Here is a 27,850-nt window from a genome sequence, read left to right as displayed (position 1 = left end):
CATGAACATTCAAATGTAAAGTTTTGTGGCTCTTTTTAGTATAAGCACAAGCCAGAAACCCATGAGTGCCGTTAAAGTTTCCACTCTTTGACATCATGGCGCCACCAAAGCAGGTGACCCAGAATCCTTCACTCCAATGACACCAGCTGCTCAGAGCAGTGTGCACCTGCTGAAAAATGTTAAATATCAGCTCAAACACCTCAACGACAGGAAGCTCTATCATCAGTTTGCTCTGCACCACAGTAGGGTGTGTGTGTGTATGTGTGTGTGTGTTATGCCTTTGCAAATGATGTGCCGTTGTTAAGGTGGGAAGTCAAACTGTGACGTGACTGACACAGCCTTGACACTTTAGCAGCACATGTCTTTCGATACACGCCGAAGCTTTACAGATCTTGTCGCTTTGTCCATAATCTTGGTTTAGTTGCTCCATGGCAAAATGCGTTCGTCATAAAATATATATCTAAAGACATGACAATGCCTGCTGAACTGGCCCATAACTGATATCAGCATCCTCTGTCAACAGAAAAGGTACGTTTTACCAACTGGGATCTACTTTTTCTTTACTTAAAAAAAGCCAAGATGAGTTTTAATGAGTACAGATTATCAGACCGGTAAAAGTATTCCAAGACAGTTTATTTTAAACCAATAAGTGATTTATTGGATGAAACTAAAGCCTGAGACAGTCTGAGATGGAGCAGAGGAAATCTTTAAAATTATTTTTCTAAGCCTTAAGATATAAAACAAAAGAAAATAAAATATATCAAAAAGAGTTTCAAACTGAGCTGATAATATATGCAAAATAGAAAAAATTTCAACCTTTCATTTAAAAAAGCGAATTATTTATGCATATTTATAATACAGGCTAAAAATCTCGCAAATCTGAAGTAGAAAAGCAGAAGTGAGAGTGTGTTAGGTTTGAAATTATATCTATAAATGTATGCGCTGTTTATATAGAAATTTCTAGAACATTAGCATTCAAAATTCACTGCATATTTATGTAACTTGCAAAGTAATTCAAAAAGGAAATATAATAGCGATAATATCATGTATATCATCACTGCATGTGCAGGATGGTATTAAACCTCAAGATCAGTCAATGAAAATTTCATGATTTTAAATTTAAATTGCAATTCAATCACTAGGGGTGTTTTTTGTTTGTTTTTTTTGGATTGTGTTTTGCCACTGTATTTGAATATTAAATCATTAAAATATTTCTTCTCCAGTCACAGAAAAGAAAAATCCTCATAAATGAACATGGGTGAACTTATTTATTAATTTATTTTTTGAAAAAGGGAAATTTCATAAACATTAGGTCGGAAAAACCCTGTGTTCTTCCAATATACTGCCTTCTTGCTAGCTTGGCTGCCACTCATTCTTTAATGTTTATTCTTAATCTAAATAAAACTTCCATGATGTATGGGTTAAGATCATTGTTTTATTTGGGTAGGTGTCAGTCATAAATAGTAATTTTTCTAAACATTCTGAACGCTGATATAAAATAATGTAAAACACAACAGTTCGATATATACTAGGCCTACAGACAGTAAAATCTAAATCCGTATTTTTTGGCTTAGCTTTTACCGTTTGGTGTGAATTAGTGAAGTTTATCCCTCATGTCTCAACCTCTTGACTTCTGTTTGCTCTCAAGCATAATGTTGATTTAGTGTTAGATAAAAAACTTGTGATTGTGTCGGTGGGATTTGCAGAGGCATTTGATCTGTCTGGCTTCATTTCAAACCTATACAAACACATCTTCTGTAACAGAAGAAACTGGAGGGCTGAATGAGCACAAAACCATCTGTCATCATTTACTCGACTACATTTAATTCCAAACCTGTATGACTTACTTTCTCCTGCATAACACAAAAGATATTTTGAAAAAGTGTTTTTTGTCTATAGTGAAAGTTAAAACAACACTGGACCCCACTGACAAGGTCTAGGAGCACATGTGTCACAAAAACATTAACTATGCTTCGTACTTCATAAAGCAACCATTTGACAATGGCGTGCATCTCTCGAGACTCGCTTGCACTGATACTGGGGTCAGGTACAGGCCAGAGGTCAGTGGAAAGTCTTGTATCCATTTAGAGATTCTGTTTTGATTTGGGCTGTTCTTCCAAACTGTCCCAGGAGCTCACAGTGTTCTGTTTGACCCAGAGGGTTTAGCTGTTTTGACCCAACAGCACAGTTTCTCACGGGTCCAAACCTCACAGAGACATACACATTGAGTAAGAATATTTTTTATTTGCATAATGGGAATCAAAAAATGCTTGTGGGCTTGAGTGTTTACATATTTATACGTTTACAACTACAGTACAGTTCATCCTTACATACAAACACTTATGTGCAGGGATTTTGTCATGAACTTTCCAGATTCATAACGCAAAACACAACTTGTTCAAGACCAATATAAAACACGCACACATGCATACGGATCACTGTAATCCAAATCCCTTTATTTATTAAAAAAACTGTCTGAAACTCAGTATTTGAGCTGGAAAAAGTGTTTAAAGAATTCATAACGAGGATTACCCTCCTTTACAGATCTGGTCCAGAACAGATGTTTTTTGTTGTTGTAGTTGTTGTTGTTTTGTTTTGTTTTAAAAAATAGAACTGTTTATCCTACCATATGGACATATTAAACGTTAGGCCTAAATATGAACCAAATGATAAAGCAGGAAATAATTAATTAACTCCGGTGTGAGCAAAATATTCAGTGTAACAACAGAAATAAAAATCAAAGAGAATACATGTCAAATAGTGACAAATAGATATTATACACACAATAATGTCAAAACATATTTATTGTAAATGTAAAATAATTAATTAATTTACAAATGTATTTATTTTTGTTCGCCAGGACCTAGATCGATAGCACTTATGATAGCACATGTACATCACGGAGATGTCTATTTGACGTCTGCATTTACATCTGCAAGACATATTTTTTCAGTGTTTGCTCATTTGCAATATGTCTATAGGATATTTCTTATCAGATGTCAAATAGACGTTTAGAAGATGTCTTTAAGATGTTTACGATTTAGAATATGTGAAACTGACATCTTAAAGACGTCTATCAGATGTTTGTACACAGCAGATGCTTTCCAGATGAAGCGATCTTTAACAGACCTTTTGCAGATATACATGTGCTGGGATATTGATGTAATAAATATATATATATATATATATATATATATATATATATATATATATATATATATATATATATATATATATATATAGGTCCTTCTCAAAAAATTAGTGTATATATATATATGTATATGCTTACAGTTGTCACTGTTTTCTCTCATTCTTAGTAAATATGGGTAACTGCGGCTCTTTTGATCCTGAGGAGGAATTCTCGTACCATCCGGATGACTGGTGCGATCAATGTAACTGCCCAAAGCCTCCAGCCAGTCAGGTACGTGTGTATGTATGCATCTGCAGAAGAATTTTGTCACAATCAGCCACACTTAACGCTTCTTTTTCCCTTTTACATCCAAGTATATAACAATGTAATATCAGTAATCAAAAAGTTATATAAGTTAGGGTGAACTAAAAAGACTCTTGTGAAAATAAATATTTTATCAGGCAAGCATCCTTAGCAACTGTGACGTAGGCTGCTCAAGCATTTAGTATCGGATTCAAAGCAAAGAGAAAGAAGTATCGGAAGGTATAGCGACAAAGCTACTGTAATAAATGTTTTCCTATACCCCCCAAATAATATAGATTTCACAGATATATATTAAAACTGTGTTGTGTTTAGTGGTTTGTTTCCTAAATGTATTTAAGATTCTTAAACGGTTGAAAAACTAAGATCTTTTTGCCTCACAAATCCTGTAGAAACCTCCATGGAAGTCATTGAATAATTCATGCAATATGCATTCCTGTGACAGGTTTTTTTATTTGATATCATACGATTTCAGAATTTTGAGACAGTTGGAAAAAGGCAGGTTAAATAGTGAGACAGTGACAGAGAAGTTACTAAAGAGGCTTTGTGAGGAGAAGAGAGAGAAAGGAAGTGGTAGAGCCATTCTCTACCTTAAAGAGATGCATTACAAATCTCTGTGGTTTATAACACAAGACAAAACACAACGAAGTCTCACAAAGTGCTACACAAAGCATTGTTTGAAAAACTTGCTGAAATGGAATATGTGTGATTCAGGTGAAAATCCTAATGCTAAGCAAGACCGACAATCTCAGTAGATCTTTTAAAGATGGATGACCACTGGCCCCGCACTTTTAAAACTGATGTGTTGAAAATAGCATGCCTTGTTTTATTTTTTACTTAATCCATGTGTCTAGATACGGCACAATTTGTGTTACTTTTTAACTCAGCCAGTGTATTATCTCTCTTAACACATGTGTTTAGATCTTTTACACGCTAAGGTGTTATAATGACAGCATTTGTGTCAGATGTGCTATTTCTTGAATAAAAAAATGCAATAAATAAATGTTTTCAGGTGTTCTCTTAATCTGAAATGGAATGATTTTAATTTTAGTTTAGTTTAAAAATTTAGCTTTTTTTTTTTTTAGCTTTTTTTTTCTAATTTAATTTTGGCACAAACACTTGGTGGCTGAAACGCCTCAAAATAATAATAATTATAATAATTTTATGGTCCGTCTGCATTGATGTGACTCATTCTTCAGACAGGTCAACCCACTCAAGGTTACATAATTTGAGGGAAATGAGCCTTTGTGCTGGTAATTAACTGTGGACTAAAACTTCTAGCCAAATTTGAGAGACATTTCCTTGTGATTTGTTTTTATTTAAGTGGATTAGAAATTAAAGAGAACAGCACATGTTGTTTATGGCATAATGAGAATGATGGAATGTTTGCTTTTACGGTGTTAGTTGTTTCATAACAGGCTGTGAAATCAGAAAATAAGAACAGCTCCACCCTGTTTAGGGAAGTGGCTTTGTGTGGTTTATGACATTCATAAATTATTGACATTGATGAAATGTCATAAAAACATCAAATGGGAATTTGCTAATCATAGTAAAATAATTAAAACCACTTTCCTTCATACATTTTAAATAGCTTATTTAATATTGTGCTTTTAGTAGTTTAATAATAATAATTGCCTTGACTGTTCTGATTATAAACATAAGCAGAATTACAGTCATTGTTTTGTAGCTCTAACCATACTTTTAATTCATTCATTGGATTTTGACATTGTTTTCTATCCTCTCTTACACAGAACTATGATCCTCTGATTCCGTATCCATCCCAGTACACACCTCCACCATCATCTCCTCTTCCAGGTGAGATGACACATTCAACATGTCCTACAGATATGCTCTTAATGGGTGTTTCAGATAGCTCACTGTTGTCATCTGTGTATTCCAGAGAACCTGGTGGTAGCCTTATACAAATATGAGCCATGCCACAGCGATGACCTTGGGTTTGAGAAAGGGGAGCAGCTGAAAGTCCTAAATAAGTAAGCAAGGCCTACATTAAAACAGTCTGACAATCTCAGTAGAAACTCAAAACATGGTTGACCACTGAGCCCCACTGACTCAAGTTGGGTTTTGAGAAGCTGAGCTGAACTGAATGTCACTTAGGTTTAGATCAGAGTCAGGGTTCCTCTGTTTAATTTTTTTGTGCAGTTTTAAGAGGAGACACTGTCGTGGTTTAAACTCTAATGTGTGTGTGTGTATGTGTGTGCTTTAGCGATGATCCTGAATGGTTCATGGCAGAGTCTCTGTTTACCGGGCAGAGGGGATACATACCACAGAATTTTGTAGCAAAACTGAACAGCATGGAGACAGAACCGTAAGTAGCACAATAAACAATTTCATACAGAGTGCACACACTCACGTATACCCAAATAAATCCACACAAGCACAATTAAATATGTTTATGCAGATCAACTGCTTTGGGTTTCTGAACAGAGAAGATCAAATCTGGGAAATACCGCCCCAAATCTGTGGCTGAAAGTTTGATTCATTTAGAGTACCCCTTGCTGCTTACAACTTTTGATTTACGGGTGTCAGTAATGGAAAGAGTAGAAAACAATACTCCCACAAATCACACAGGTTTTTGAGCATCACTACTCCATTGTCTGCTGATTCCACATTTCTGTGTAACTTTTGGTGTCTTTCTTCTAATCGTGGGAGGAATGAAACACCCCAACATCCTGTATCTTTAAAACAATTGAAATGCCAAAATATGATCCAAATGAGATAATTAATGAGTCAAACTCCTAAGAAAATGATGATAATGTTGTGTTGTAGGTGGTTCTTTAAAAATCTCTCCAGGAATGACGCCATGAGACAATTACTAGCCCCAGGTAACACGCAGGGCTCCTTCCTCATCAGAGAGAGTGAGACCACACCAGGTATGAAACAATGCATTTCTCCCCATACAACACCAAAAAACAAACACGGAGCCATAAGGGCACATCAGACATATGTGTCACATTACAATACTGGCTCAGAATTTCTTGTTTAGTTTCACTATAAAAAGTGAAAAAAAAAATAAAAAATTAAATAAGTGACAGGAAAGGGAGAATTAAAGAACATTTTCCTAATGTCAATAACTGTAAAATGACTCTAAACTCCTGTGTAGAAATTCTCATTGTTATGAAGGTGGATATGTGGCTGTATGTACAGTCGGCAGCCTCTGACTTTGGATGTTCCCATTGTTCTGGTTATTCCCTCAGGTAGTTTCTCCCTATCCGTGAGAGACCTGGACCACACACAGGGTGACATCATCAAGCACTACAGAATCCGCAACCTGGACGCAGGCGGATTCTACATCACCACCAAGATCTCCTTCAGTTCCCTCTCAGAGCTGGTCAAACATTATTCACGTACGTTTGAGTGTTCATATGTGCCTTACACAAATCGGTCAGGTTATTCATAAAAGACATAAGAACGGTTCAGTCAGCTCTGTTTATAGGAGCTCAAATGTAGTCTGGTTGAAAAGTGACAGCATTTGTTTATTTTTCTCTGAGCAGGAGAGGCTGATGGACTGTGCACTCGCCTGGTGAAGCCATGTCAAACCCGGGCCCCTCAGAAGCCCTGGTGGCAGGATGAGTGGGAAGTGCCCCGTGAGTCTCTCAAACTGGAGCGCAGACTGGGGCAGGGACAGTTCGGTGAAGTATGGATGGGTAAGAAGTGTTTTACTTCTACATATAAGTGTATTACAGAGTTGAGTCTATTTTTTAAAGTTGAGATTCATGGTGAACGACTTCAAGTATAGCTTTAGATGAATAAATATAAAGCATATTCGCACATATTTCTTATGAATATAAAGGCTTTTATTTGAAGTCCATGTCACACTACTTGGAACACCAACATAAGAATAAACAAGCAAAACAAATGTATTTCAGCATCCAGGTGTTGTGCCTGGCCAGGTCTGCCTGTGCTTGTCCAGAACTGTTTGCAAATGCAGGTAAACATTGTGCATTGGACCATCATGAATGGGTATAAACATGCATCTACAGGCTTATGTGGTGCTCTTACAAGAATACACTAATGAGTATGTCTCTGCCATCACCTGGCATGACAGAATTGTAAATACAGTAAGCTTGTTAAAACATTTGACTAATGTTTACTATTGATGGTGGTCATAGTGCTGTAAATTAGCAGAATCAGCATTTTGGTTGTCTCATTCTGTGACACACACACACACACACACACACACACACACAGCACAACTAACAACAGTTAACTCACTCTTACATTACAATGGTGTTCAACAGCCATTCACAACTCACTTTAAATCACTTTTGATGCTGAATTTTGGGTGTTGGTAGCTATTAAATTGATCTATCTAGAGCAGTGATTCCAGAAGTTTTAAGAACCACTGATGTAGAATATTAAGTATATGAATTATGTTACATATTTTTGTTTAGATACCAGGAGGATGTCGCAGTTTTAGGATTACAGTAACATCAGCATATATGGCCTAAACTCATGTTTTATGTTTGTATGTTGAGAAGATTTTTCTTCTTTAAATGTGCTCGGTTTTCAAACATAAACTACAGCAGAGAAATCATGCTCATCTTGACCCTAAAATAGAACGTTAGTAGTTTAAACCACTTCCTGTCCCTGGTTGCCATAGCAACCGGCATGTTTCCCTCACTGCCTGTCAACTCCATGACTGCAAGGGCCCGCATCATAGCTGGCATTTTTTTTTTTTTTTTTTTGCAGTGAATGACTTTCCTCATTCAAAGAACCGTTTTATGTAATGAAGTGTTCCATTCATTAAACCTCAGTCATTTTCATTTGTGATAACATCACCCAAATCAATCCCACAGAAATGAAGTCAACCGGTTATCAAGGAGTCAAACAATTTGGAGCCAAAGAAATTTGGTGAAGGAAAACTTTGTGAATTTCTCACAGATCAAAATATGATAATATTTCTGATATGGCAATAAGACAGAAACAATACTACATCTGTACACATTTATAGCTTTATTGAAACTCATTTCTTTTGCAGTAACACATGGGTTTACATAAATGAAATGTCTCAAAAATACATTCCCAATATGCATACAAAGGTCCCCAATTCTATACAGATTCAGGCAAATTAACTTCTACATTTAATCATTTAGCAGACGCTTTTATCCAAAGCAACTTAAATGAGGACAATAGCAGTCAAACCAACAAAAGAGCAATTATCAGAAAAATTAGACAATAAAATAAAATCATATACAGGTCCTTCTCAAAAAATTAGCATATTGTGAAAAAGTTCATTATTTTCCATAATGTAATGATAAAAATTAAACTTTCATATATTTTAGATTCATTGCACACCAACTGAAATATTTCAGGTCTTTTATTGTTTTAATACTGATGATTTTGGCATACAGCTCATGAAAACCCAAAATTCCTATCTCAAAAAATTAGCATATCATGAAAAGGTTCTCTAAACGAGCTATTAACCTAATCATCTGAATCAACTAATTAACTCTAAACACCTGCAAAAGATTCCTGAGGCTTTTAAAAACTCCCAGCCTGGTTCATTACTCAAAACCGCAATCATGGGTAAGACTGCCGACCTGACTGCTGTCCAGAAGGCCATCATTGACACCCTCAAGCGAGAGGGTAAGACACAGAAAGAAATTTCTGAACGAATAGGCTGTTCCCAGAGTGCTGTATCAAGGCACCTCAGTGGGAAGTCTGTGGGAAGGAAAAAGTGTGGCAAAAAACGCTGCACAACAAGAAGAGGTGACCGGACCCTGAGGAAGATTGTGGAGAAGGACCGATTCCAGACCTTGGGGGACCTGCGGAAGCAGTGGACTGAGTCTGGAGTAGAAACATCCAGAGCCACCGTGCACAGGCGTGTGCTTTTGAACCAGAAACAGCGGCAGAAGCGCCTGACCTGGGCTACAGAGAAGCAGCACTGGACTGTTGCTCAGTGGTCCAAAGTACTTTTTTCGGATGAAAGCAAATTTTGCATGTCATTCGGAAATCAAGGTGCCAGAGTCTGGAGGAAGACTGGGGAGAAGGAAATGCCAAAATGCCTGAAGTCCAGTGTCAAGTACCCACAGTCAGTGATGGTCTGGGGTGCCATGTCAGCTGCTGGTGTTGGTCCACTGTGTTTTATCAAGGGCAGGGTCAATGCAGCTAGCTATCAGGAGATTTTGGAGCACTTCATGCTTCCATCTGCTGAAAAGCTTTATGGAGATGAAGATTTCGTTTTTCAGCACGACCTGGCACCTGCTCACAGTGCCAAAACCACTGGTAAATGGTTTACTGACCATGGTATTACTGTGCTCAATTGGCCTGCCAACTCTCCTGACCTGAACCCCATAGAGAATCTGTGGGATATTGTGAAGAGAAAGTTGAGAGACGCAAGACCCAACACTCTGGATGAGCTTAAGGCCGCTATCGAAGCATCCTCGGCCTCTATAACACCTCAGCAGTGCCACAGGCTGATTGCCTCCATGCCACGCCGCATTGAAGCAGTCATTTCTGCAAAATTCCCGACCAAGTATTGAGTGCATAACTGAACATAATTATTTGAAGGTTGACTTTTTTTGTAGAAATATGCTAATTTTTTGAGATAGGAATTTTGGGTTTTCATGAGCTGTATGCCAAAATCATCAGTATTAAAACAATAAAAGACCTGAAATATTTCAGTTGGTGTGCAATGAATCTAAAATATATGAAAGTTAAATTTTTATCATTACATTATGGAAAATAATGAACTTTTTCACAATATGCTAATTTTTTGAGAAGGACCTGTAGATGCATTAAATATAGACAGGTAATTAAACAATGTTGAAAATAAAGAGCTTTACCAGATGATTTCAATTGTTTTAGAGAAGGCAGCTATGGAATTGTGCTAGTTGCCTATTGTGAGATTTATGAACAATGACGTTGTTGCAAGTAAGCAGGCAGGTGAACAGACCATGACAAATTTTCAGTTATGTGAGCTGATCCTCTAAAGTTCAATAATTCAGCAACTTGAGATTTTTTTTCTACAGGCCTGAATCATACATCATTTAACTGTAGACCACACAGCTGAAACTTGCAGAGACTTCTGCTCCGGACACACTTTGTTTTCCACTGAATCGAGTCCAAGTTTCAGATTCGTCATCAGTTATCTGAACAACAGGTTACAAAAATAAATGCCCATATACACAAAATAACCTCCATGTGACCAAATTTACCAAACATTCTTTAAAATATCTTCCTTGGTGTTCAGCAAAACAAACAAACAAACAAACAAACAAAAATGTACACAACTTTCAAACAAGCTGAGGTTTAGTAAATGGAGAGAGAATGAAGGTATAACTTAATATTTACATATTATGAAGTTCATAACTGGATTCTGATATGGATTCCATATGCTGGATTGACTGATAAAGTTGACTGTTGCTGGCCACTGTCCATGCTTTCTTGAGAAAAGGATGCAAATAGTTGATTTTAATAAATGTGTATCTTCCAAACTACAAATTGTAATATTCCATCTTAAAGCTGTTTATTTATTATAGCAGTTCTAAACTCTTCTCTGAGGAAATGAGCAGCCATGTCTGAAAATTCTGGTCTTAATCCAACACTGACTAAACTCTGCAAGGTTTATTTTAAAGGGATGCTATGGGTTAAAAGTTAGAAAACACCTAATTAAATTTGAGGAAGCTAAAATTTGGGGATTATAAGTAACCCTGGGGAATCAGTTACAAAGAATATTAGCAACTTGAATTTTCCATTAGAGATGTGTGACTGTCGAGCAGGAATGGTAGATTTATCTATCTATCTATCTATCTATCTATCTATCTATCTATCTATCTATCTATCTATCTATCTATCTATCTATCTATCTATCTATCTATCTATCCATTTCTGTGTGTGTGTTGGGGGGGGGTCTAAAATGAGCAACAAAGACAGAGTAAAACTATGATAAGCATAAGTTCTCTCTGGAATCTCTGTTTTATCGGAACCATGGAAAATATATTTTCTTTTCAATCGGTCCATTCTTCCCCTGGAACAATCGAGTAGTTGAACTTAAGACGTGTGAGTGTGAGAAACTGAGCAATTTATGGACAACTAACATGTTTTACACCAATGAGTAATAGCCAATCACAGCATACTAGGGCGGGACTAGGCGATGCACTCATGCATGCGAAAAGAGGCCTTGGGTTTGGAGGAAAATACCACTTAAAGGGGTCCTATTATGCTCTAGAGTACTAGAGCAGGCTCTCATACTAGGTTGTTCAAAAAACATTATTTTTCACATATTTTACATTATTACAACACCTCTCTCCCCAGTCTGGCATAAACGGCTCGAATAGTTCCTGTAACAAATGAAGGCCCGCCTTCTGGAATACGAGATGTGCTGTGATTGGTTAGCTGGGCCAGTGTGTGTTGTGATTGACAGCAATCGGCGCCTGGTCGGGAAATGTCCTGCCTCTTACCATAAATGCCTGATGCCAGCTTCAATTTAAATATTGCGTCAAAATCAAATCAATTTGAACACGATTTAAACCCGGATGATTGTAACCACTCTAAGCTCGTCTGTCTTGGGAACACTAGGGCGTCTCTGACATAGTGATAACACTCGTTGTCTTTTCTAGTACAGCTCAACCAGGTCTCGTCCTATTCGTCGATCTTTGTGATGTCACAAATCCTGGAAAATATTTGTTGTAGTCCAAATGAGTCAATCGTTGTAGTTTCTGAAAAGTGATTTTTGTTAAATAAAACATCTCATTTTGAATTGGACTTTGAGCTTCATAACATACCAAATAAAATTAAAAATCAAAAAACAACACCACAAAATAACTAAAGTTGAAAAAATTAAAAAGCATAATAGCACCCCTTTAAAGTAAAAGGAAATAAACAACAATTACGTTTCAACTTAGATTTTTAAAGTAAAATGCCTAAATATCGATATGCGATTGTTTCTTGGACAAGGATACCAGACAAAGACGCTGTTAGTAACGTACCAACAAACTGGATAATTGACTTTGACCCAGCAGATACTTCCAGAACATATCTGGTGGGATGTCGATTTGCTAACATCAAGAAGCCTGTCAATGGATGGCAAGCTGAGTATCCAGTGGTGCTACAATTTGCAGGCAAGTTGCCCTTATTTACATGCGATCATAAATTATAAAACTTGTTAGGGTCGTTCACACAGAATGCGCTTTTCTGTACCATTGCGCTGCTTTAGGATTTTTTTTAAACGTGTGCTTAGGTGTCGAGTCGCGCTTGACACTGTGGTCTAAAAATGTGATGCTGAAGTTAACAGTTTTGAAAAGATGCATACTGTGTGAATCAGCCTGCTAGATAATTCTGTGCTGTTTATATATATATATATATATATATATATATATATATATATATATATATATATATATATATATATATATATATATATATATATATATATATATATATATAGTGATTAATAAAAAAGGTGACAATATATATCCTTTAATATATTGAAGCTTGTAATGATGTTAATACATTAAAACATCTATCTTTCTACATTAATGTAAAAAAAAGAGTCTACACTGAAATCTGCTGAGCGGGACCTTATAAAAGCAGACACACCAAAAGACCCCAAGAGACTCAGGAAACTCAATCGCCTGTTCATTGAAAATGAGGATTCAACTCTTACTGGATACACAAACTGCCATATTCCAAGGAAGGTAATTGAACAGCTACACAGTGCACTAGGAAGGGAAACTGAATTGATGGCACCAAAGACAGCACTACTATTTAGATATTGCAATGCTTAGCACTGCTTTGAAATATTTGTATGTGTGTGTGTATTAGAGTTCTCTAACATGATTACTTTTTGATACATTAGAAATTAAAAATAACATTGGAACTGTGTATTGGTTCATCTATAAACAAAAGTTAATATCTTCCCCCTCTAGAAAAAACTCAAACTTGCAGCTCAAAGACGAGCGGAGAATGATATTCTTTCTGAGGCCAACCAATTTACCCCAGCAATCCAGAGTCCAGAAGAATCTTTAATGAATGAATTTGCTGCCCAAATCATAGAACTTCAGAAGCAGGTCAAGGCTTTGCAGAAGAAAAACCGTAGACTGCACAACATGGTAGTTCAAGGCAAGTATTTTAGATTAAATGATCATCTGTGTCTTCTCATCCTCCTTTGGCTTAATATACAGCCACTGTGGTTGCCACCTCTATAATTCTGTTGCACTTTTTATTTTATGAAATTCAATTTCCAGAGATTCCTGCTTTGTTAGTGGACATGAGACAAATTCTAAACGAGAAAAATCCTACAAAATATGTATGTGAGATTGAAAGTGAGGGCGAAAGTGCACCTATCAAATCATCCAAAGTAAGTATTTTTTAAATTGGTACATTTTGAGTAGAAATTAAAAACATAACATTTAACATTATGTTGGTTGTGCTTTTTATACAACTATTGGTGAAACTTGGAACCACCACTGTCTCCGCTCATTGTTGGGCGACTGCAAAAGCTCAATCTACAGCCAGTGCGATGGCACGAGTGCTGCTGATGGGCCTCTTCAGTGTGGATGTTCTGCTCAAGTCCGACCTCACTGGAGGGATCAACAAATTCAATCCCACTGCAGAGCGACACCAAGTTCTTGATCAGGAAAAACTGCAAGCTTTACTTGGTAAAGGTTTTCCGATATATTTTAATAATTAAATAGGTTTTTGGATAAGGTATTCTAAATATGGATAAGGTATTCTAAATATTAAACAACAAATAGCCTTTAGCTATTACAAAAAAGAACTATATTTGGAGACACATCATATGGATTAAGCAAATACCTTCAAGTGAAATGCCAGCTTATTAGGATATTGTTTGAGTACCACAGGCCAAAGTTTACAAAACCCTATTCTTCACTGTTTGCATTCCTGCAGTATTTAACAAGCCAGCTCATGATTTAATGAAAATGATCATTTCTGCTGTCTTTTGTGAATGTCTAATTGTTTTTCTTCTATAGATGCTGTTGTAAAACAACATCCAGGGACCAGGGTATCTCATATACGAAAAACAATCAACATAATAATTTGGGAATTAAGGCACCAACATAAGCAAGAAAACATGTCTTAAATGTTAAAAAGCCTTCAACAGGATAACACTGTTGGGCCCTTTATTTCTTGTTTTATTTCTTTTTTTTTCATACCTTGCTCATTTCCTTGTTTCATTATTTCCTTGTTTTTGTATTTTTCATGAATGATTATTTCATGTTTAAAGTTGGATGGCTGAAGACCAAATAAATTAGACAACATGATTTTGAGATGCTGTCTTGGAGAAGTTATCCATGGAAGGAGAAATAAGTAATTTATTTGTATTTATTTTGTTTATAAAAAACAAAGAATTAAAGACTTTTTTAATTGACTTCTCAGTCTGTTCCTTATATTTATGTACACACGCACACGGACAACTTTAAAATATAGTAAATGTTTGATACATATATTTTGCATACGTTCACATATATATGTGACATTATACTGCATATGTTAAATTATATGTGATATATATATAATATATTGATACATATATTTTGCATACGTTCACATATATATGTGACATTATACTGCATATGTTAAATTATATGTACATATATTTTGCATACGTTCACATATATATGTGACATTATACTGCATATGTTAAATTATATGTGTTGCCAATATTTATATATTTACAAATATATAATTCCATATATGAAAATATATTAAAATAAATATTTACCTTGAATTGTGTTCCTATATTTCTAACACATATTCCCATATAAATGTGACTATGAGCACCATATTTGTTGACATATATTCCCCAATATATGGAAAGCAGCAATTCCTTATGTATTATTCAGTATATATATTACCACAATGTATTATTCTATATAATTACCCATATACGGAAATATCTTTAATATATTGACCGTTCATATATAATAAAATATATTTTCTTTCCATAAGGACTTAAAGGGATAGCTCACCCATAAAAATGAAATTCTGTCGTCTCACCCTCATGTCATTCCTAAACAATATGATTTTTTTTCTTTTGTGGAAGACAAAAGAAGATATTTGAGTACTGTTTTGTTAGCAGCATTCTTCTTTTGTGTTAAGTAAGTCATACAGGTTTATAACGACATGATTTGATGACAGAATTTTCATTATAGGTGAACTACCCCTTTAAAATGAGACATAAACCATTTATCCTCTCTCTCTCTTTGTTTGTAGGACTGTACAACAACAACCGTCGGGTGGCTATCAAGAGTCTCAAGACAGGTACCATGTCCATCGGTGCTTTCCTGGCTGAGGCGAACCTGATGAAGACCCTGCAGCACCCTCGACTGGTGCGACTTTTCGCTGTGGTTACACAGGAGCCCATTTATATCATCACTGAGTACATGGAGAACGGTGAGACACAAAAATGTACTGAACTTAAACCCTCATGTGGACAAGGGAGGATAGACTTCAATGGAATGACAAATCTTTCATGTTTAGTACTAAATGATTCATTGCTGCGTTCACCTGAACTTCTTTAACAAAACACAGACACATTCACTGAGTAAACTTCCATTTAATCTTTCATCAGGGTTTCATGATCTAACAGGTCTGAGTAATATCAGGACCGTGAGCACTGACTGAGTTTTGTTTGTGTGTGTTAAGCCCACAGCAGTCCGCTCTATCAAAACAAAGCTTTCTCATGGCTTTGAAGATATTGAAGGCATCTCAATATGCATCCCTCACTCAACTGAATGATTCTCAGCAGAGCGACATCAAACACCCTCTTTGACTGTGCAGGAGTATTTTTGATGGGCAACTATTTTTCAGTCTCTTTCATTGACCGCAGTGTTTTTATATTTACAGACATGTGGTATTGCCTCTTTTACTAATATGGACGAATGCATATCTATGAGCCTTTTTAAAGGGTTTCTCCATTCCAAAATGGAAATTTTGTCATTAATCACACACCCCCATGTTGTTCCAAACCCGTTAAAGCTCCGTTCGTCTTCGGAACACAATTTAAGATATTTTGGATAAAAACAGGGAGGCTTGAGACTAGTCCATCTCCTATCAGTAATTCAACAGTAACATTATGAAGCAGCAAGAATACTTTTTGTACACGAATAAAACAAAAATAAAGACTTTATTCAACAATTCCTCTCCTCTGTGTCTCTCAAAATCAGCGTAGCGCCATTTTGGCAATTCTGACTAGTACGCAGGCCAAAATGGTGCTACACTGATTTGGAGAGACACAGAGGAGAGAAATTGTTGAATAAAGTCATTATTTTTGTTTTCTTCATGTACAAAAAATAACACTACAGTTGAATCACTGATGGCAGATGGACTATTCTGACGATGCTTTTCATACTTTATGATCATACACACATCTTTGTAAGCATACAACACTTACATTCCAACATTTATTCATAATATTGAGATTTATCAACAATATACACTACTTTTCACAAATATGGGGGTTGGTAATTTTTTTTGTTTTTCAAAAGAAAACTCTCTTATGCTCACTAAGGACACATGTATTTAAAAAAAAAAAAAGAATACAGAAAAAAAAGCTAATATTGTGTCACAAAACAGGAATATTATTACAATAAAAACACTTTATTATATTTTAATATATTTTAAAATGTAATTTATTCCTCTGATGTAATTTATTCCAAAACTGAATTTTCAGCACTCATTACGCAGTGTCACATGACACACACATGTCACATGGTTTCTTCAGAAATCATTCTAATATGCTGATTTGGTGCTCAAGAAACATTTCTTTTCATTATCACAGTTGAAAATAGTTCTAAAATAACAGAACTATTTTTAGAAAGTTTAAAATATCAGCATTTATTTGAAATATATACATTTCTTAAAAAATGTATAAGTCAGTTTAATTTGATCCTGGCAAAAAAAAAAAAAAAGTTTAAATGGTAGTGTAAATGTTCAAGATTATGGAGTGCAATCTTGTAAAACTTATATTGCTCAACCATTAATCTGAATATTTACCCCTCATTATCGATGGTAGTCACAGCCCTGATGTTTATTCTTTCATAATGTCTGGTGTTTAATCAAATAAGCTGCCTGTCATTGTTCTATAAGAGGCTTTGACGTCTCTCTTGTGAATGGCATGCAGTGCATGTGCTTCATATCCTGCGTTCTCCTTCAGTGTTCTAGAACATAAAATAACCCACTTCAGTTTTATAAAACTCACAAAGTCCTTGTGATTTGTCTCACATCATTCTGTTTTAGTTTAGTTTAGTTTAGTTTAGTTTCAGGTCTGATGCACAATTCAGAAGTCCCATTTTTTCATAACATGTATAAACAGTTTTCAATCTCTGTTACCACTCCTTCTCTTCTAAGGATTAGTTCACTCAAAAATGAAAATACTGTTATCATTTTCTCACCCTCCTGCCATTGCAAACCAATGTGACTTTCTTTCTTCTGTGGAACACAAAAGATGTTTAACACAATTTTGACTATGAGTTGTCACGCATAAAAGCATAAAACGACTTCACATGAAATGGAAAATGTTGCACAAGTCCTAAGGACTAAGATTTGCTTTTTGATGTTTTTACATTGACTTTCACTGCATTGAAAAGTGATATTAAAATCCGCTATAATATTTGTTGGCTTCTGCTTTTTGGGCATTTTTTTTTTCCGATTTTATCCTGAGAAACACCCTAACAGCAGTTTGTTTCAGAGAGGCTAAAGATCTTAATAGCTGCAGCTCTGTTGCATAATGTTTCTCTAACCACTAATACATAATAAACCCCTGATAGACACACCACATCTCAGTGAAACCTACTTAGAACAATGCGCAGCAAAACCAAACTTCACGTTGAAAGCATGTTAACAGTTAAAGCACAAATTCCATCACACTGAAAAGCAGAGGGACAGAGGAAGAGAGGGAAGAGGAAACACTGTGTAATGTATAGAAAGAAGGTCTTTGTTCCATAGGCTAGTATCGGGAATGCTTTCTTATTTAGACCCAACCACCCAGAAACTCACTACAACAAATCAGACTCATAAATGGTAACCATGGTCACAGGTGCTCACAAAAAAGACCTCCACACCCTATCTTTTCTCTAAACTCAACAAAGGCACCTTAGGTCGTCATCACAGGTGTATTCTGATGTACGTTATTTCATGTGTAACCCAGTATGGTTTGTTTGTGTGATTTGCCATCTCATTGCGTCTAAGAGGATTGTCGGGCCTCCAGAATGTCATATTGATGCCAACGGTAACAAAAGACTCTAAGGGGAACAGCCATGTTAACATCGTCAGCGCGCTGATGGCCAGCTCGTGAATTGTCCCGCTTTGTGTTCCCTCTTAAAGGAAGCTGATGGAACATTACGCTCAGCTTGTAAATCTCCCAATTCTTTGTTAAGGATCCATGTGATGTGTTGTCTGGACAATTGTTGTCTGTGTTGTTATTTTAAAGAAGAGGTTGCTGTGCCCTTTTTCCACCCCTCTGTCATTGTAACAATGGAGACACTGAAAGAATGATTCAAAACACGGGAACTTTATCTAAACTTAACCACGACCTTGAATTTTACACTCTAATGCGACCTGAGATGAAAGGAGTATGTATGCTGATAGAGCACTAGTTACTTGAGTTCCTAAAGGGGCATTTTCCGCTGCACCTTTGTGGGAATTTCCTTCAGGGTCAGTCGGTTCTTCTTTTTCCAACACAGCTCGTTGTCTCAAAAGCAACAACTTTGGCCTTTAGCACCAAGCGTCCCAGTGACTAATCCAAACTGGCTGCGCTAATTTCCTGCAGTTGTTATGTTCTAGTTCTTGGATCTAATCTGAGTGCTGTTATTTGGGTTTCCCATAAACTCTGAGAAGAGCCTACAGAATATTTTAAGCACTAAAACAACAGCATTTATCTATCTGCTGCTTCCTTTTGCCTTTGAACTAAAATGGGTGATGGAGAAAGCGTGCTTCCGGTAACATTCAGTTGTGGTTGAAGAATGTTTAAAAAAGGCTGCTGAACACAAGACAGTAGACTTATGAACTATAAATAAAGTGTTGTAATCTTAGGAATTTATTTATTTAGTTATTTATTTTTTGACATTTCATGTTTCCATTCAGTCCATAGCGGTGCATGCTGGGAGCTGAAAATGCCCTGGCCATTCTCACTAGAACAGTTTCTAGCTAAGTTAGTTTTTCTTTGAGTATATTTAACAGTTTACAGTGCATAGTTACTAAATTCTTTGATAGCTTGTTTTGCTCTATGTAAAATATGTTAAAATGTCATGTTGACTCTAATTTTAGGCAGCCTGGTGGATTTTTTGAAGACTCCAGAAGGAAGTGCTTTGACCATCAATACGCTGATCGATATGGCTGCACAGGTAGGCTGCACATGACCATATTAATTAATTTATTAATTTATTTATTTGGTCTGAATTGCACTGAAGGCATCACGGGTGAGACATTTGTACCCCACAGGAAACAAACTGACCCAAACTTGTACTTGTTACAAGCTCAAGTCATTACAGACCCTTGCTTTGCATGTTCTGTTTATCACTCATTCCTCTATTTGACCACTGTCTCTAAGCTTGTGACGGCAGCATTACTCAGCAGCTGCTGTGCTTCCTAATCTCACGGTTAACAATGAGCATGACTGTGTGTGCTGGAACGAGTCTAGACACCTTAAACAACAACAACAAAGGTACTGCTACCCAAGCCAAACTACAAACTGACTAGACGAGCATGCAATATAAATGACTTCATACATATACTATACAATATAAATAATAAGAAATGATTTTTGAGCACCAAATCAGGATATTAGAAAGATTTCTGAAGGATCGTGTGACATTGAGGACATGTATAAATTACATTTTAAAATATGTTATAATAGAAAAGTCATTTTAAATTGTAATAGTATTTCATAATATTAATATTTCATAATACAGCATTTTTACAGCAAGGCTCCATGCTCTGTTTCTTACTGAGAACATATTTACATTCACTGACCAAACATACAGTTTGTTTGCTCACAGATATAAAGGTCATAACGGTCTGATTTGTCACAGCATTTCTTGACCTAATTAATGACACGCCATGCTTTGTTGAGAACATCTCATTATTGTAGGAACAGCTGAAATGCTAGTGCAAAATCTGATGGTATTTCCATGAACTATTCACAAACAGACAGTGGTTTCTGAGTGGAAGGTTTGTGTTTTGATTCAGCTCTTGGTTTTCTTGGTGATCATGTTAAAAATCAGATGGTCTTGATCACTCATGGCATGAATGTGTTTAACAGTGAGTGTACGCTCCTTCGCTCAGTGTGTAAGTGAATGGAGTGTGAAGATGAGAAAACTTATTTTCTTGAGTAGCATTGCTAGAGGGGTGCAGGTCAGAGGGTCACACAGATCATGTCATGTGATAGGTGTAAAGAGATGTTCTCGTTTGTGAAGAAAAGATGCTATCATTTTTCAACAAGATTTTCAATGAAATGCTGGCAGTGAAAAGATAAGAGAGAAAGTGAGAGACATGATGTTTTTAAAGCAGCATTAAAAAGAGACTTCGCTGAAGAGACATCAGCTAAGATGCTGTGTGATATCTTTCAGCTATTCTTCTCCATAAAGTGAGTGTACTTTGTTTAGGGCTTTTGGTCAATTTTTTTGTGTAAATTAATACATGGAAGTTGTTGCCTCTTCTCAACACACACACAAATGAGTTGCATGCCCACACATTTATGCTAACTTGTCAGTTCTGAGAAAAAACTGTAAGGCATGTTCACATCAAACCGATACATTTTTGAACTATGACTGCCTGCATAACACTTCCTTGAACAAACATGTGCACAGTGTCATAGTGCAACATCCTCTATAAAAAGCACAAAACAAAAATCACACTGCCATCATGCATCACCCATAATAACACATCTGCACATACACATACAGAGAAACTATCTGGCCACAATCGCAGATCACAGTTTATTTTGTGTGAAAGAGTTTAAGAAAATGACAGGAAGACTAAAGAGCTGATCTGGAAGAACATTTGTACTTCATTCTCAAACTGACGTGGTGCTGATTCAGAAATAGCAGACTTCTGAGAAGTTCAGCTATCTACCTTACCGTTCTGAGATCACGAAACTGGAGCTAGCTTAAATACGGGGAATATAAGAAAATGACACATTAGACATCAGGAAGTATAGTAGCAAACTAACCTTCTGTATGTGAAACCTGTGGTTTATGCTGGGTGGAGTGGAGCAGCGGGGGTTAAAAGTCAAATCAAGGGAAGTTACAGCAAGAACCTCCCTGTCTCAGGAACTGACCTCTGTGTGTGTAGCTTGGTTTATGATCATAATGAAATGCAAGCCTACTGCGTAGTGTTTTGTAAAATTTGTATGTGAAACACCTATGCAACAATTGTTCAAAAATAGTATGCAACATTGTTGTCACATGGCTTTGTCATGTTGCACATTGCATTATTTACTTTTAGAGAAAAATACATTTTTAAAGAATACTTTATTCAGCAAGGATGCATTAAATTCAAAAATGAAAATGTAGATATTTATAATGGTACTAAAGATTTCTGTTTCAAATAAATGCTCTTCTTTAAATCTTTCCATTCATCAAAGAATCCTAAAAAAAAGTATCATGACTGCTAAAAATTCAGTATTGCCATCACTGAAATAGAATACATTTAAAAATAATATTAAGACAGAAATGCAATATCTGATAAAGATATTTTAAATTGTAATATTTTAAAATATAACTGATTTTATTGTACTTTTGCTCAAACAAATGCAGCTTTGGTGACCATCAGGGGCTTTTTCAAAACCATAATAAATAAAATAAATAAAAAACTGAATGGAAGTGTAATTAAAGTAAAATGTATTTTACAGTCATTTGACAATTTGATTAAAATAATTAATCAAATTCCAGCAAGTATTTATGCAAATATTAATTGCGGGTAATTTTTACACTGGAAAGAGGTGGTCAAGTGAAGCACAATGCATCGTGAAATACAGTATCTAGCACAGTATTCTCTGCTATAGTCATCTCAGTATTTCATGCATAGCACAGTTTATATATTATATACTGCAGAAATGACAGCATGGCAGTATGCTATTCTGAACACAGCCATTATCACGCACACACAGCCTTATTATTATTAACACTGCACTGCCCCCTGCAGGTCGCTGATGGAATGGCATACATAGAGCAGAAGAACTATATCCATAGAGACCTGAGAGCTGCCAACATTTTGGTGTCCGATGAGCTCATCTGTAAGATTGCTGACTTTGGCCTTGCCCGTCTCATTGAAAATAATGAATACACCGCAAGAGAAGGTAAGGCAGAATCTATTGCATCATTCTCTGTTCTGTCCTGTCAATTCACATTAGGATTAGATCACCAGAGAACCTGTACTGTATATGCAAGAAAGTTTGGCTGCAACACCAAAGATCTAAAAAGATGCCTCAAATCACACAGGTGCAAAGTTTCCTATCAAATGGACAGCACCTGAGGCCATAAACTACGGCACCTTTTCGATTAAATCAGATGTTTGGTCGTTTGGAGTACTGCTGACAGAGATTGTTACCTATGGAAGAATCCCATATCCAGGTAACAAACAAGCTCCATATGCTTCCTGTATGGGCTCATTTTGATTTTGTACAGTAGCATCAATGGGAAATGCATTATGGAATCGTTTTGCTACGTCTCAGATTTTTTTTTCACAGTTACTCTTGATCTTTCAGGAATGACAAACCCAGAGGTGATTGCAAACCTTGAGAGAGGGTACCGCATGCCTTGCCCTGATAACTGCCCTGAGGACCTATATGTGATCATGAAACACTGCTGGACAGAGAACCCAGACAATCGACCCACATTTGAGTATCTGCGCAGTGTTCTAGAGGACTTTTTCACCGCCACAGAGAGACAGTACCAGGAGCAGCCCTGCTGAAAAGATTTAGCTTAGTAAACTGACAGTCCATTTGGTCACATTAAAGACTTGTATTAAAAAATATATATATTTTAAAATAGAGTTAAAATCAGCTTTAGTTAAAAGAAAAACTGAGGTTTTATGTATTCTAATGAAAATGTTTTCAATAATCATGAATAATAGTTCAAACATGGATTTTGCCATAGCTTTGTCCACAGAATTTATCATGTGTAAACCAGGTGCATGTATAGTTTTTTTTAGCAGATGGATTTTTTTTTGTTCCTTTGGCTACATTTGTGCTCTCGATGAATGAGTGAACACCCTGCTTTGTGTTTTCCCTTTGAGCTTTTAGTATTTCTGTATTCTGATCCTAGATTTGTCTTGTTTATTTTTTACATAAGCATATATAACTGCATCATGAAATATAGAGCCAGTAAAACAGTCCAAGAGATAAATGGGCCTCATTCTGTCTCATTTCATCTGTATTGACAAGTCACAACAAAAGTGAAAAATCTATTAAATATCTACATCTTCCAGTGTCTAAGCACATGTGAGGAATAAAATGAATAGAAAATAGGACAATAGACAAGATACTTACAGACATATATATATTTTTGACCCGTCATTCCTATTAGGAGCAATTTCAGAAACACACAAAAATATTTTATATAAATGTACTGTAACAAGGAATCCCATCATTGAAGAAAATATTTAACAAACATAAAACAAGCACATCATACATGTTCATGATGATAATATATAAAACACTGTGCACTTTACAGGGTGAAATCAATAGTATTTGCCTTGGTCACACAGTCTGACTCTTTAAAACTAAGGAATAACACAAAACATCAGTGCTGAAATAAGGCAAAGATGTCAGCGCACAACTTCTCTTCAGCTGCTAGCCACTTTAGTGGGCAGTAGCTTTTATGTGCATTGGCACTTGGTATTTTTTTTGCTCCACTGTCATACAGAAATCCCCGAAACGCATCTAATGTTCATGTGATGTATACTTATGAACTATAGCCATTCACTAGTCTCCACAGCAACTGTGTCTCTGTCAAGTAGTTCGTTCTGTTCTGTTGGCTCCTCCTCGTTTGGATCTTCTCCTGGTGGCAGCGCAGTTTCTTCTGGAATCTGGATACGCACCTGAACCCAAACATTTACATTGCATTCAGAGAACACAAAAGGTTTATTAGTCTTAATAAGGAGCTGGCATGCAAAATTACCCTTAAAACATAATCTGGACCCAAAATGTTTTCAACTCAAATTCAGATTTGTATCTTGAATGCACTTAATTCAAATGTAAGTAAACCTTTAACGCTATGTTCATGCTGCCTTGCAAAAACAAATATATCCTTTAGAAAATATACATAATCATTGCATGTAGTTCTGTTTACCCTGACATTTCTCCTCCATGGGCAGCGCAACCGGAGGAAAGAAGTGCAAGCCAAGAAACAGCGGCAGGAGAACACAACCTCCACCACTGACATCAGAATCAATGGAAACCATAGGATTAATGTAGTACCCTGGAGGGAGAAATATATTTTTCATTTTTCTCATTTTAGCATTTCCTTTAGCTTGCTTATTTTGCATCATCTCCCAAAGGGTTCCCACTGCTTTTCACCAATGAATTTACATGACTTTTGCATGACACTCCCATGCATTTGAGATTACTGGATTTTTAAATATCATTTTAAATAAGCTAGCAATTTTAGCCGATTAAATATTTTAAAGCTAAGAATAAATAAGAAAATAAATAAATCTGTCAGAACTTTAAAATTCCATGATGCAAATTTTCTATTACCATGGGAACCCTGGGGCTCACACAAAGACTGAATGATCCTAAACTTGAGTATACGGTATACAATTTCTGAAATGTTCCTACTTCCTAAGAACAACTTTTAAATTGTCTGAACTCATTAAAAAAAAAAATAATAATAATAATAATAATAAAAAAAAAATTCCAACTGCACCTTAAGAAATATATATTACTTTAATTACTAGTATATGAGTGCACAAAGTTCGTACACATGCTTTCAAGACATAACACATTTGTTTTTGCCTTTATAAATTCTGATTTGTTCCTTGTTTTGGTAACTCAAATGCATCTCAATGGCAAAAGAACTCTAACAAAAGTCATTTATGAGGCTCATATCATTAATTTGCATTTGATTACATTAGGTTCCATCAGACTGGATATTCACTGACTCACATAGATGCGTGTGGGGTCAAAGGGGCATTCATTTGTGATGCTGTAGTAGGTCATGTTGGCAGGCAGGTTGCAGTGGGCAAACAGATTGTATCCTTCCCACAGTATGGCTCTCACTGTGGCAACGGTGATTCCCACTGCAGAGGCAGCACCCAAGAGAACAGCCAAGACACTCACAACTAGAAGAAACCAACTCTGCAACAAGGATAAAATGCATTCAGAAATTAATAATACATTTAAAGTGCAATTTTTTCAATATTATCTTGAAGTGAAATAAATAGCAAAAAAAAAAAGAGCAAAAAAAAAAAGAGCAAATGCAATCATTACATAAAGGATAGTATTGTGTGTTCGTGTGTACTCACCAGGAGCTGGTTTTTCTTGTTCTTTGAGAGTACAATAGCAGAGATTCCACCAATAATTGCCTGCAGGTTATAACATGGTCAGATGTATAAATTACAGAGTGGATTCATTCAATGTAAAAGGTGAGTGTGAAGTTTTAACTAACACACCTGCTTATTAATGCATGAATTTTAACCACTACGCTTTATGCCTCAACCACCACGTCACTTGATCATGATCACAAACATAATAAGAAATACATTAGAATTTTGGAGACAGACAAACCATAAGTCCTGCCACAAGAGCGATGACATTGGAGATGGGGTAGACAAGTTTCTTGTTCCAAGTGAACACCTTTATGTGTCTGAGCACAGCTCCGTGTACCAGTGCCCCCAACAAGAAGTTCACATGACCCACAAGCACCAGTCCCAAACCCATCTTCATCAGGATCTTATCATCCTTCAGACTGCCACAACAAAGACCTACAGGAAACACACACACAATATCAACCATAAACACAGAATTGAAGACACCAGATCATCAGATAAACAAGATGCAATGAGTCAAGGAACTATGTGCACCATGAAATCCGGATGAACTTGGGACTACATGAAATATGTTTTCATGAGCCATGACTTCACTGAAAGCAAGCTATTATGAGGTGATGTTTTAAACAGTATTTTTTTTTCTTACACAAAAAATAAATGTTTCTGAACAAAATCCACTAGTCTGCCCTTAATTAAATATTTATTATAGAGCTTTTGTCTTTTATCCAAATTGTGTATAATCTACCTATTTGGAAGTCATTTGGTTTTTATTTATTTTATTTTTGTATTTTATTTGTAAAAAAAAAAAAAAAAAATATATATATATATATAGATATATATACATATATATATTACTTTGAATACATACTATTTTAATATATAATAATAGTATTCCCGGAAGTAGAGTGGAAGGAGAGCAAAACAAATAAATCTTCCATAAATCAATAGTCCTGACACTGGACTGCCAGCAGCCACCCGCCACTGGCAGGTCACGTGACCTGGTGCTAAATGCGTTAGGGATTGAACCCCTAATGTGAGAAAATGAAACATTTTCATTAAAACACATTATTAACATCACAAAGGACATATTTAACAAATGCATAGCTGAGATCTACGTATCTGCCACAGCATAAATTCATGGACAAAAATACATCCGGTTCGAAATAAACATTAAAAAGTCCTTTATGTTGTACTTTATGTAAAATACTTCCATTGCATCAATGAAATTCCGCCCATTACTAGACTCACTAGAGACTACGTTCAGCCTATATGACAGACGGGGATTTTATAGGGCAACAAATGGGCTAGTTCCGTGATGTATTATCAAGATAAACATGATAACCGCACCCAGACTACGTTCGCGAGCCTGTTCATATAGGCTACTCCCTCCCGTCCCCCAAAAATGGACCGTTTAGTTATGTAAACAAAGTCCAACTCACCTGAATTCACCATCCTGAAGTCCTTCTTTCAGATCAAGTCATAATTAAGGGTTTGAATTGTTCAAAGATCTTCTCCTCTCACCGTGCTTCTCAGGCTGTCTTCCTCTTTCCCGTTCACCTGCCTGCATGGCCACTCCCAGTCCGCTCGCGCACCTGTCCTGACCGCCCTGCAGGCGTCGCTGTAGACCAGGAAGAAGAGCCTTCAACCTACATCGATTTTATTTTATTTTATTTTATTTTATTTTATTTTATTTTATTTTATTTTATTTTATTTTATTTTATTTTATTTACACGTTTCTGGTAATTTCAGCCTTAGATGTACTTTGCATTTTTTTAAATTATACTTAAAAAAACAACAACAATAACAATTACATTTTTTGTTGTTGTTGTTAATTTACGTGAGGCCAGTGCCGGTCATGTTGTCATACAATGTCAAATCCAACTTTAAAAGCAAGGCACAAATACTTACAAATATAAAAATCGTTGC

The 27,850-nt window shown here is 36.0% G+C and overlaps 2 protein-coding genes across 3 annotated transcripts; one reads left to right on the top strand and one right to left on the bottom strand.

The window, feature by feature from the left end:
* Positions 1-239: 239 nt before the first annotated feature.
* LOC109107999 (tyrosine-protein kinase Lck-like) lies at positions 240-23,781 on the top strand. Of its 2 annotated transcripts, XM_042774072.1 has the most exons (14): positions 240-528; positions 3,318-3,421; positions 5,203-5,266; positions 5,352-5,442; positions 5,676-5,777; positions 6,239-6,342; positions 6,667-6,816; positions 6,964-7,116; positions 12,436-12,534; positions 12,965-13,110; positions 13,342-13,534; positions 13,660-13,772; positions 13,863-14,073; positions 14,407-14,723. In XM_042774072.1, the coding sequence occupies exons 2-14, from the start codon at positions 3,323-3,325 to the stop codon at positions 14,514-14,516; spliced, it is 1,635 nt and encodes a 544-aa protein (XP_042630006.1). In that variant the 5' UTR covers positions 240-528; positions 3,318-3,322; the 3' UTR covers positions 14,517-14,723. The 2 variants fall into 2 exon arrangements, with proteins under 2 accessions (XP_042630006.1, XP_042630007.1); XM_042774073.1 differs by lacking the exons at positions 12,436-12,534; positions 12,965-13,110; positions 13,342-13,534; ... (1 more) ...; positions 13,863-14,073; positions 14,407-14,723 and adding exons at positions 15,650-15,829; positions 19,703-19,779; positions 22,580-22,733; positions 22,876-23,007; positions 23,142-23,781 and having other exon boundaries at positions 254-528.
* A 136-nt stretch (positions 23,782-23,917) lies between these two features.
* Positions 23,918-27,542, bottom strand: LOC109060745 (transmembrane protein 54-like). The gene is made up of 6 exons (XM_042774074.1): positions 27,364-27,542; positions 26,163-26,359; positions 25,901-25,960; positions 25,542-25,733; positions 24,727-24,855; positions 23,918-24,475 (listed from the first exon to the last, which is right to left on the bottom strand). Exons 1-6 carry the CDS (start codon positions 27,374-27,376, stop codon positions 24,347-24,349), a joined length of 720 nt encoding a protein of 239 aa, XP_042630008.1. The 5' UTR covers positions 27,377-27,542; the 3' UTR covers positions 23,918-24,346.
* Between the last annotated feature and the right edge of the window lie 308 nt (positions 27,543-27,850).

This window comes from Cyprinus carpio, chromosome A17, assembly GCF_018340385.1.
Source record: "Cyprinus carpio isolate SPL01 chromosome A17, ASM1834038v1, whole genome shotgun sequence".
Taxonomy (NCBI): domain Eukaryota; kingdom Metazoa; phylum Chordata; class Actinopteri; order Cypriniformes; family Cyprinidae; genus Cyprinus; species Cyprinus carpio.
The sequence above is the reverse complement of the archived record's forward strand: the minus strand, read 5'-3'. Positions and strand labels throughout refer to the sequence as shown.

What these genes read in the sequence shown, in the direction of transcription:
- LOC109107999 (XM_042774072.1), top strand. Translation starts at nt 3,323, where the DNA reads ATGGGTAACTGCGGCTCTTTTGATCCTGAGGAGGAATTCTCGTACCAT. An exon ending in ACCATCATCTCCTCTTCCAG is followed by an intron (nt 5,267 to 5,351) that starts GTGAGATGACAC and finishes TGTGTATTCCAG; the next exon opens with AGAACCTGGTGGTAGCCTTA. An exon ending in AGAGAGTGAGACCACACCAG is followed by an intron (nt 6,343 to 6,666) that starts GTATGAAACAAT and finishes TTATTCCCTCAG; the next exon opens with GTAGTTTCTCCCTATCCGTG.
- LOC109060745 (XM_042774074.1), bottom strand. An exon ending in CTCTTGTGGCAGGACTTATG is followed by an intron (nt 25,961 to 26,162) that starts GTTTGTCTGTCT and finishes TATAACCTGCAG; the next exon opens with GCAATTATTGGTGGAATCTC. An exon ending in TTGACCCCACACGCATCTAT is followed by an intron (nt 24,856 to 25,541) that starts GTGAGTCAGTGA and finishes TTCTCCCTCCAG; the next exon opens with GGTACTACATTAATCCTATG.